Raw genomic sequence first — 10,719 nt, 5'->3', positions numbered from 1 at the left:
TTGTCAGCGTAATTTGCGCAGCGATATTGTTTCCACTTGCTTGGTGGAACTGTATAATTTAAATATTTAGAAGAGTTCAAAAATAAATTTTCGGCTATAAATTTGTAGTTCATTTGCATAAAAAATTGCTGCAATACTCGTCTCACGATGACTGCCGGCGGTGATACATTAGCTTTGAATCAATATAATGGCATAACGTATTGCCACCGTCGAGACGAGTAATGCGTGAGGCGTGTATTGTAGCGAGTATCGTATTGTAACGCTTCCTTAAGAACACTCGGCGCGTGCTCGCGCCGCCGACGCGGAGCCTGCGCATGGCCTCCGAAATTCATGGCGCGCCGGTGCACGCGAAGTCTTAGAATGGCGTCATGCGGCAACCGCGCTCCTCGGTCGTGCTTCTTCTTTGGCCAGCAGCGCCATCTGGTGGCACTGCCGAGAAGCTTTACCTGGTTTCCGAAAAGAGAAGCACGACGCGCCCTTGCAGCACACGCTTTCGCACATACTGAGTAACCCAAGTTGGCGGGAGATTTCTTGAGCTCTCGGGTTTTACGTGCCCAAACCACGATTTGATTATGAGGCACGCCATGGTTGGGGATTGCGGATTAATTGTGTGATTTACAAGTAGGGTCCATCTTTAACGTGCCCCCAGTGCGCAAGAGAGCTCTTTTTTTTTATTCTGCCCCCATAAAAATGCGTCCGGCGCGGCTGCAGGAGGTTTCTCGAAAAACGGCACATACCCAGTTTATTTGCGGCACAGCCTGCCAATGTGTCGGGTTGCTTCCCTTTGTTCGTTGCCCTTTGTGCCGCTTTTATTTATGCAGACGTCTCTTTATTTTGCGAAAGCAACGCTGCGTCTTCTATTCCGAAGTTCAGTGTAGCAGTGCCGAAATATGCTGCCTTGCTTTCCTGTAAAAAGAAAAAAAAATGGGGAAATCTTAGATTTACTCTGATGGATGACGTTTTTCCAACATTCTTACCTTTGCCGATTTCTGACGCGATAAGAATGTTGACTTTTCCCAAAATCTCACCGCACAATTCCAGCACAACGGAGATAGGTCTTCTCTGGTTTTGAATTCGCCTGCCAAAATAGAAAGAAATCGGTACGAGGAAGTTCCAGTTATTTCTGCATCAAATAATAAGCTTCAAGGCTGCGTCCTCTTTGGTTCTGCTTACCGAAAATTTCATTTCAAGGGAGCCCTCAAAATAAATTGTTGCTCGTCGCCGCCACTGCTTCACAATGAATATCGCGGAGCGAGATGAAGAATCGCCAGATCCAGCACAACAAAATCATTGTATTACGTAAACACACGCGGCAAGGTTTTGTGATTGTAAAGACAACATGCCTCAAGAATGAGAACGCGAAAGCGAAGCAATGTGGCTGCACTAAATTACCTTGAGCGCGAAGCACAAAAGCGCGATGATCCTGCTTGACTGTCGGAATTGAAGCAATAATTTTGGCATCATACCGGTCACACGTAAGTGCCGTTTCCAATCGCCAACGACAAAGCGCAGTTTTGCAATGTTGCGCAGGTCGGCGATGAGATATGGTTGGTGAGTTTACCATACCGGCTATACTACTGATCCTAAAACACTGCGTATCGTTGCAAATGGCATTCGTGCCACAAGAGTTGTAGATTTGCTTTTTATGAGCACCCTGAGCCACCGGGTACGCACGTAACGCCAACGCATGAGCGCCAATGCTAGCAAATACAGGATGTAATATTTTAACGCGATAGTCACAACGGCTCCGTGAGCGAAAATTCCCGCACATGTTTAGGTATATGTATGTGGCACGGTTTGCTATATGGTGCGTGGTATATGGCATACGCAAGATATACTGTCACACTATTCTATCACTAAAGTTACTCATACCTTTTCTTACAAGCTTGACAAAATTATTCCTCAGAATTTCGATAATGACAGTCCACAAACAAATGTCATGAAACGAAACTACGACAGCCCACGCATGTTATGTTAAGTCTTCTGATACTGAAACTTAAAAATGTGAAACAATAAAAAAACTAAAAATGATATAACTTCTTTGGCGCGGCTGTGCACTACCTCCGGCATCGACCCAAGCAACAGGCCGCGTTTCTACCGTAAAACAGCAAACTCGCCTTCGTGCATAGCGTTCGCCGCCAGCGTTTCCTGTAAACATTACGGTTATGCAATCTTCAGCTGCGGGGAAGCGTGGAAGCAGTCAGTAATCTTTAGATGCGATCGCGCTCCACCCTTAAAGGCGAAGTTTAAGCGCCCTCCAAATTTGTTCTATGCGCTTTACATTTTTGCATGTTCGCGCCCGTGCCCGTGCAACTCATGAATCCCAGCAAGCCTTCGGAACTATGCGAGATCGTCCTTTTCACTACTACCGCATTCAAGGCATCCATCGAACTTCTTGAATTCTTTCTTTGTACTTCACGTTTTAAACGGTCGCCGCACTCCGTTTCCGCTCGCTGCATCGTCACTTGTGATTGACAAAATGCCGATGTTTATTCGCTGTTTTCTTAAGAAAACTACATAATGGCTCCAAATTATGGGAGCAGGCCGTACTATTGATTTCCTTATAGCGACAGCTTTACTGGCCGCGAACTTGCGATTTCGCCATGGCATTGCTCCAAGGAGGCACATGACCTCACAACACACGCCTCGCCGCGGATATTTCTCTATCTCTCGCTCCCTAGTCACTACAGCGCATGCGCCACAAGTAGCACCAAGCCACAGGTGTTCCGCCGCTGCGCAGTGCCGCGCCTTTCTGCTGACACCCTTTGGTATGACGGCACAAGGCGTTCCTCGTCGTTGCGCTCGCCTCCGCTCGCTTCGCCAGCTGCGTCGCATGCCTGGTAACCTGACGGAGGATTGAAAAGGAGAGCTCGCGTGCGCCGCAACCACAGTTGAGGCGGCAGTATGGACGGCGACAATTCCGATAAGCAGGAGGAGGCCTGGAATCGACATCGGAACGACATGAAGACGAAAGAAATCCCCCAGGAAACAGACGAACAGCGCGCCGAATGACTGGCTAAGCGTCACAGCATAGCTAGACAATCAGACTAACCTGGTCTGGCAATCAAAATTAACCAAGGTTAGCCATGCTATGCCTTAGCTTTCGCTATGTATATCCTGGCATATCCGAGCTAAGCACCTGCCAGTATTTTGGCTGTGTAATGATATTTATTTATGAATATATAGAGCCGCTCCTAGGCAGAATAATGAGAAAATGCAGAAGCTGAATGCGCACTGTTCAAATTTCTGCATGCTGCCTTCCACTCGCCTTGTGGTTCTGAAAATCATGTAATATTGTGAACATAAACTCATAGAGCGGCTGGAAAATATTAAAGGCTGTTTTGAGATGCACGAGAAAGTCTGCTCTATAGAACAAAACAGTCTGACCACGTTCTGGCATGGAGGAATCATGAAATCGCCCAAAATACATTTGAATCCGATAATTGACCCTGTTTCTTTATTCAGAATTACGAAGCATTTTTGTTGCCCTCCGTCATATATAAAGTCATTTAACTGCAAACTAAAGTCTGAAAATCGAAGACAACCTTGATTACGCACATAAGGCAAGTGGTAAGATTTAGACCTGCAAACACAACGGGCTCACTAATAAGAAACAGCGGTTCTCTAAATATCGCAGTTCCGCCCGAAAGCGAAGCATCAATTGCGATAGTAAATTATTAGACAGTTACACAAAGTAAGGGTAGTAGTTTTATCGGCTGCCTAAACTTGTAAACATGCCCACACTAAACGAGCATGGTGTCATACACGCACAATCCGACAAGAACACGTCTCTCGCTGTTAAAACACTGACATGAGGAAGCGCAGCAGCAGCAGTGAGCGCCTAGATCTTCGTACTGTCCCTCGCTTTGACGCGAGGTAAGCGGCCAGAACACAGCGAACACGAAGCTATCAGCACTCTGCGCGCTGAGTACCCATCACATATCGCCTTCAAGATAGAACCTGTGATGCGATGCCATCCGCAGCCTGCGCCGGTACCCTCCCCCGTCTTCAGAGACTGCGGCGCAATGGAAACGCTACATCACCTGTTCTGTGAATGCCAAGCTTCCTCTCTCTCAAGAGCGACTGTCGCAAAGGTCTACCGCGAGCAAAATTTCCCTTGCGCGGCGGTCGAACACATCATGCACCCCTTGGGCTGCAAGTCCACTCACAGGGTGTTTCTCCGTGCTCTACTGACATACGCTGACGACGCCTGTCTTGTCGATCGCCTCTAATCTCATTTACGCATCCACTGCGTCCATTCTGCTGGTGCTGCTGCTGCTGCTGCTCGTTCCTACCTTTATATACCCCCTCCGCCGTGCTGCGTGGTTAAGGCGCCTTCCACTGACAGAAAGTTACTGCGCAGCTTATCACTCTACCTTTCACCACTCCAAAACTAGAATCTGTCTCGGCACGCGACCACGATGTTATCGCATTTGGAATTTATATGGAACATCACGGCGGTGACGAAGGCGGAAATGCGCCTGGAGTGTCCATATAATTGCTTTCGCAATAATATACTTGCCTGTCACAGCGCTCACGATTACTCCCAGCAAAACTGTACCGAAAATAGCAAAGAAGCTGCTCCAAAGGGAGGACACACGGAACAGGATAAACGAGTCGTTTGCCCTGCAAAGAAATAGGAGAAATTAGTTTCTCGTACGCGTACAGTAAGCTTAAAAATACAGAATATCCTTATCAGCGTCCCATTGTATGGGTAATATCTTTTACATAGTAACAATTTCGTTCTATTTACGAAAAGATTTAGGCCAGCGTGGACTGAAAGTTAAATGAATGTATCCACCTGGCAAGAATTTAGCACGTTTTCACTTCCCCTGCCTTTCCCTTATGAGTTCTCTCTCTCTCTCTTTACGTCGGAGGCCATAACTCAAAATTGTTTTGCAGTGTATTTTGCGAAAAGTGCGCATTTCTGCAGATAAGTACCCGGAGTGTAATTTAGCAAAAATAGAAAGAGCGCAAAAAAATTTCATGCACATCCAACGCGCACGCTGAAATCTATGCGAATCGAAAGCTTTCTCGAAGCGGTTAATGCAAGTACATAAATTTGCCCACTTCGTTCCTCAGTCGCAGTGGCAAGTGGCTCGCCCATTGTCTGCATGTTTCGTAGTATGAAAATTATAATTATCATCAACGCACGGCCATCATATCAACGAGCTGGTTGGCAAAGCATATTGTGCACCACCTACGTTTTGTCCAATTCCTCGTTGTAAGCATGTGCCATAGTGTGGAAATCATAATCATTATCAAAACGCAGCGTTCATATCACAGCGCGAGTTGGTAGCACAACATGTACCAGCCGCTTCTTGGCCAATCCCCCGTAGTTAGTATATGCCATAGTATGGAAATCATCAGCATACTCAACACGCGGACAAACTGCTTGGTTGGTGCCCCGCCGTGGTATATTTCCCATGGTATAGGAATAATAATCAACAACACAGCCCGATAATGTGAGAGAGCTTGTTTGCCTTTTCACGATATGTACCGGCCATGCTCCTGGTCCGTCCACCGATGTGGGTATGTACCGTAGTAAAAACTCATCATAATCAACCTGTGGCGACCATCTCACGGAGCTAGTTGGCGTTGGTTAGAGAGAATCTTATCGTGCATACGTGCCGAACCGATGGTGTCTTCGCAGTCGCATTTCATTCAGATGACTTCACAAATGAAAGACATCTTTGAACAAGGAGACTTCCAAGCGTACTGGTACCGATTGTAGATGAATGTATCATGTTACCTCCATTTTAGATATTTATTTAAAGCAATAATTGCATGTACTGTGGAGTGTTATATGTGAGCTTGTACGCGCGGCGATAGCTGTTTTGGACGCTATGTAAATAATTTACGCACTTGTGTTTTATTTTTGTAATCAATACCATGAAAGAAAAAGAAAGAAAGTGCCTTTGACCTAATTGGTTTCATCTTCTGACTACTCCGCTGGCGGGCCTTGGTTCGAATCAGGCCGTCAGACGCGCTTCCCCCCCCCCCCCCTTTGTTATGTAAGCTTGAATCCACTCGGTGAGAACCCAAAGATGCGACCGACCAACTGACCAAATGACGAATGCCAAACCATGCGATGGTAGGCAAATGAAGCTTCGCTTTCAAACCGGCTGAAAATAAAAAGTAGCACTACGGAAAAACCCTGCGGCATTGTGCACTTGGGAGTCGCTAACTATGCACTGTTCTATTGCGTAACTTTCGTGCTTAGTCATTTGTGCGAGGTTTTGTGCACCACGCAGTCTCTGAAAGCGGAAACACCCGAGCGTCTTTACGGAGGCCACTACAAGCAGTAGTTTATCGGATCCAAACAACTTCGAGCTCATCGCAAAGATGTTCTAACGAAGATGGCATTCACCGCTACGAGAGTCAACAGCTGTCGCAGTAAACGACTTCAAAGGCGGAGGAATCGCTGAAGCCTGCTGCATTTCGTTCCTCCAATGAAATAAAATTCTTACCCATTTTTTTCACGCAACTTATGATGCACCTCACCCATTTTCTCAGTTCTGAGAAGAAGGCTGAGGTCTTAATTTGATTTGTTGGGCTCCTCAGAGTCCTTGTCCTGACAAGGACCTTCGCTGAGGATAGCCACTTTTTGAAATAAATATACCATGCGTTTGGTGCATGATAGCCTGAGTTGCTTATGCGCCATAAAACCCAATACAATACAATACAATGAAATAAAGCTCGTTTGGCTTTCCCCCTATAATTCCTGCGGACTGCTCACAGTCAAGCGTTCGCGATGTTTAATGCGATGAATTGAGCTCGAATCATTGTTTATTTAATGAAAACTAATTAACCCAAAAATACACTTACTCTTCCTGTGGAATATCGAAGGTAGTGTTTAATGGCGAAGAAATGCCACTGCCGTTGAGGAAGCAGTAGTCCAGGGATGTCTCCATTCTGGGAAGGTTTCTTCCACTCCGTAGTATGCTTGCGATGTGTAACAGTTGATACACAACCATAGCGGTTGTTGCCACCCCGGCACCCTATGCATACGCAGAATTTAACATTTAATTTCTGACATCAAAATGAACGCACTTGATTTCAATGTTTACTTGGCTGCAGTCAAGTTCAACGTCGCTTTCGAGCGTATTTTAACGAATTATCAATACAAAGGTGGGCAGCTCTGCCTTATGTAGAGCGTGCAGTTACAACTATCAATCGGTATATTTGGGTCTGTTATATTATTCTACCACGGGCCAGGATATATAATTATTATTTACTTTCGTACGAAACGTGTGACATCCCCACGGAATTTTTCAAGGTAGACATCACTTAAAGTCTTGAACAGATAAGAAAGCTCATAATTATTAAAGGTGACACTGCTGGAGCCGCCACAACTCTGAAGACAGAAGTTAGCGCGGGAAGTAAAAAAAAAATCCATAGTTTAAATCTCATTTTCAAGCAAAAACACACTCGCAGTCAGTTAGAAGCCTCTTTCACAGATGTGAGGCTGTGTATGCTGCGAAGCACTCGTTTATCGCAGCTGTTTAAAATTAGAGTTCGAGTTGCTCCTTTGTATAGCAAAAAATTAAAATTGGAGCACCTAAACACAACCTGCCAGAGTATTTCGCGAAAATAAGGCGAGACTTCACTGTACGAAAACAACCCTCAAATGATATTTTAGACGCCCGGACTGCCGCAATAAGGGTACGTAAGCTAAGGATGTGCAAACACCAGGATTTGCTGCCTCATTAATATCAAGTGTTGCAAAAGGGTAGAATGTCGCTAGTTAAGATATATTTTAGAATATAGCTTGAAATTTACACCATACCTGACCTGACATGCACGTTTGAAGCATTCTGACAGGTGTACGCTTTATCTTTATCCGTTGGCCGCTTTTCACCGGCTCTCAATTTTTAAAGCACAATACGCGCTTTTCTGTATCTGAACTTTCTTTAATGATATCGCTGGTTCGATCCGCTGTCTGTTGTCAACGAACCATGTGTAATCTGACTGTATGCGCGACAGGAATCATGTAATACTTTCTGGAAGAAAAGGGGGCACCGGGGATTCATTTGTAAACTTCGACTAGTCATGCATCAAAGCCGACACACTTGATCCGCAGCTCAGATTACGAGGATCGCCGACTGTGCTCACCGCCGTCGTTCTGATTCGAGTGTGACTTGCGTTTGTGGGCACAGGTTCGCGCGATAAAAAAGTTAGATTCGTCACCCACAGTTTTGCTACTCTGTTGTTCACCGTCACTACAGGCTATCAATATGTAGGTTTATGTTTATAAAATGACAGGGCAAGACATTATAGACAGTGTACATTACTGGTTAACTCCAAGAGGCTCTGAATAACTTACGACTTTCTGATTCTTTTTTGTGGATTATTGTATCTGATGCTACAAATGGAATGTCCAAGAATTCTTATTGAGAATTTAATTATGTGGTAATGAATGCCCTGTTGAAATTATGAATAGGTTTAAGATCGCGCAAGTCGCGTCGTCAACTTTGCATGCCAAAGCGCTACAAACGAACGAACATGATCCAAACGGTTCTGTTCTCGTAACGCCTGATCGCATTATGCATTAACTCTAAAGGCAGCGCTATGTGTATTTCCTACGACTTGTTCGTGAATCTCCATCGTAGTAATACAATGGACACTCTGAGCTCAGCTGTTTCACAATATTTCTGTTCAATTTAGTCTCACTACAGGTGCTCCTCAAGATGTCATTAATCACCCTAAACAAACTGAACTGAATGAATATTTGCGCAGATCATGCTTCTATTGCACGTACCTTTGCCCGAACGAACGGGAATAGGACGCCCAGTAGGCATAAACCGACAAAAGGTGCAGTCATGCCATTGTACACCATAGTAAGGGACTGTAAAGAAAGCAAGAAAAATAATATCATCATTTACATAACATTTATCACCCTGTCCTCATATAAATGTCTAACTAATAATGTACAGGAATGCCGTCAAAGCGCGTCCAGAAATATAACAGGTCGCCAGGCTATGAAATGCAATGAAATCTGACAGCGCTAACGAAGGAATTGGTGAAAAATGCAAATTTATAGCCAGAAGGTTATGCAATCGGAATGTGTCAAATTAAGACACGGCGCCATGAAACGCCACACTGTACGCCATGGTCACAACTCTTGAGATACGTAACGCGTTTCTTTTTTACAGCGTAAACTGCTTTGGGCTCATTCCAACAGATATTTGGGGTGACGATGGTGACCGTCTCCGCCGCCGGTGTCCGTAACAGCTATCGCCGGGAATGAGAAAGAAGAGACCCAGTTGACGCCGGGATCGAACCTGGGATCCGCTACGTGAGAGGCAGCTACTCTACCACCTCAACCACTGAGCCACGTCAGCAATTACTCGCATACAGCGGAAAAGCATGCCCTACAAACACGTCCAAGAGCGCGAGTTGACATAGCACATAGCGCTGCGTAGCCTCGATACATGCACGTTTCGCGCTGCACTTGCATATTATTGTTACACCAGGTAGAACGCCATGTAGCAGATGCACATGTAGGGGTACAAGGCCGTTAAAGGATGTTTGAGGAAGAAAGAGAAGTTTAAGGAAATGTATATAAGATCGTACACAAATCAACCTGGCTAGGTGATTATGTCAGCGCCACGTTTCAACGAGGATGCCAATACATCATCATCATCATTAGCATCGTATCGTGCCACTTGCCTTGCAATATGATATTCGCGCCGCACCGCGACTATACGTTCGCCCTTTGCAGCGCAGTTGCATATTATTACAACAGGAATCTCTTCATGTAGCAGTTGCACAGTTAGCGGTACGAGGTAGATAGAAAAGTCTTGAGGAAGTAAAAGAAGATAATGGATATCTACAAATATTGATGTAAAGAAAAAGATGTAAGACATACCAGATTATTTAAAGTAGGCTAGGTGACTGTTTTTCACCGTCTCGTTTCAACGGGACTGCCATTAAATTAGCAGCGTCATCATTACCGTCGTATTGTGCCATTTGACATGCGCCCCGCGTAGGGTCGATGTTATATTCGCGTTATATTCCTTGTGGAATATAACGGAACGGCATTGCGTTCCATTATATTCCACAAGGTGTCGCGACATGTAGCAGTTGCACATAGCCGTTGCCTGCGGCATCTAGCTGACCTTGGATATAATAGGCTAAGTGACTATTTCTCCCCATCCCGTTTCGAAGGGGATGGCACCATTATCATCACATCAACCACAGCAGCGCACTGCGCCACGGGTCAAAGGATGTGACATGTGCACCACGTAGTCTCGGTACCTGTGTTCAATCTTCGGTGCACGTTATGGCGCCTCCTCGCAAGACACGAACCTGAAGAAGCGAATCGTGGAGCTACGCGCGCAGCTGCAACCGGGCAATCTCGGGCTCAGCAGACCGCTGTGCAGAGAGCAGGGCAAACCGCAGCTCGCCGTCGACGCCGGGCGGACAATGCAGATCGTTCTCGTGAAAACGTTGCGAATATACTTCGCCGCGAAAACCCTCTAGTGCGTGGTGCCGAAAATGGAGCTCCCATGGAGCTGCTCCTCTAGCTTACGCTGCGAATGTGCTGCGTGTGCAGCAGGCCTGTGACTTTTTTTTTAGTTGGTTAATTTTTTTTTCAGACGAATCGGGCCTAACGCAATGGTTAAATTCTAAGGATACGTGGCAGGTTTCTTATCCGTAAATACAAGTTTGCAAGTAGGCACATTCTTATGTTCGTAAACACAAGTTCCGAAGTAT

The 10,719-nt window shown here is 45.6% G+C and overlaps 1 protein-coding gene across 12 annotated transcripts in view; it reads right to left on the bottom strand.

The window, feature by feature from the left end:
• Positions 1–715: 715 nt before the first annotated feature.
• Positions 716–10,719, bottom strand: part of LOC135899163 (sodium-coupled monocarboxylate transporter 2-like) — an 83,227-nt gene continuing 73,223 nt past the window's right edge. For all 12 annotated transcript variants that reach the window (XM_070539574.1, XM_065428421.1, XM_065428422.1 and 9 more), the window contains 5 exons: positions 8,762–8,848; positions 6,829–7,001; positions 4,523–4,626; positions 978–1,078; positions 716–906 (listed from right to left, as the gene is read on the bottom strand). In XM_070539574.1, the coding sequence (XP_070395675.1) occupies positions 814–906; positions 978–1,078; positions 4,523–4,626; positions 6,829–7,001; positions 8,762–8,848 (558 nt within the window). In that variant the 3' untranslated portion in view covers positions 716–813. The remainder of the gene's footprint in view (positions 907–977; positions 1,079–4,522; positions 4,627–6,828; positions 7,002–8,761; positions 8,849–10,719) is intronic.

The sequence above is a fragment of the Dermacentor albipictus genome, chromosome 5 (assembly GCF_038994185.2).
Source record: "Dermacentor albipictus isolate Rhodes 1998 colony chromosome 5, USDA_Dalb.pri_finalv2, whole genome shotgun sequence".
Classification (NCBI taxonomy): domain Eukaryota; kingdom Metazoa; phylum Arthropoda; class Arachnida; order Ixodida; family Ixodidae; genus Dermacentor; species Dermacentor albipictus.
Note: the sequence above shows the minus strand (reverse complement) of the source record. Positions and strands in the feature narration are given on the sequence as shown.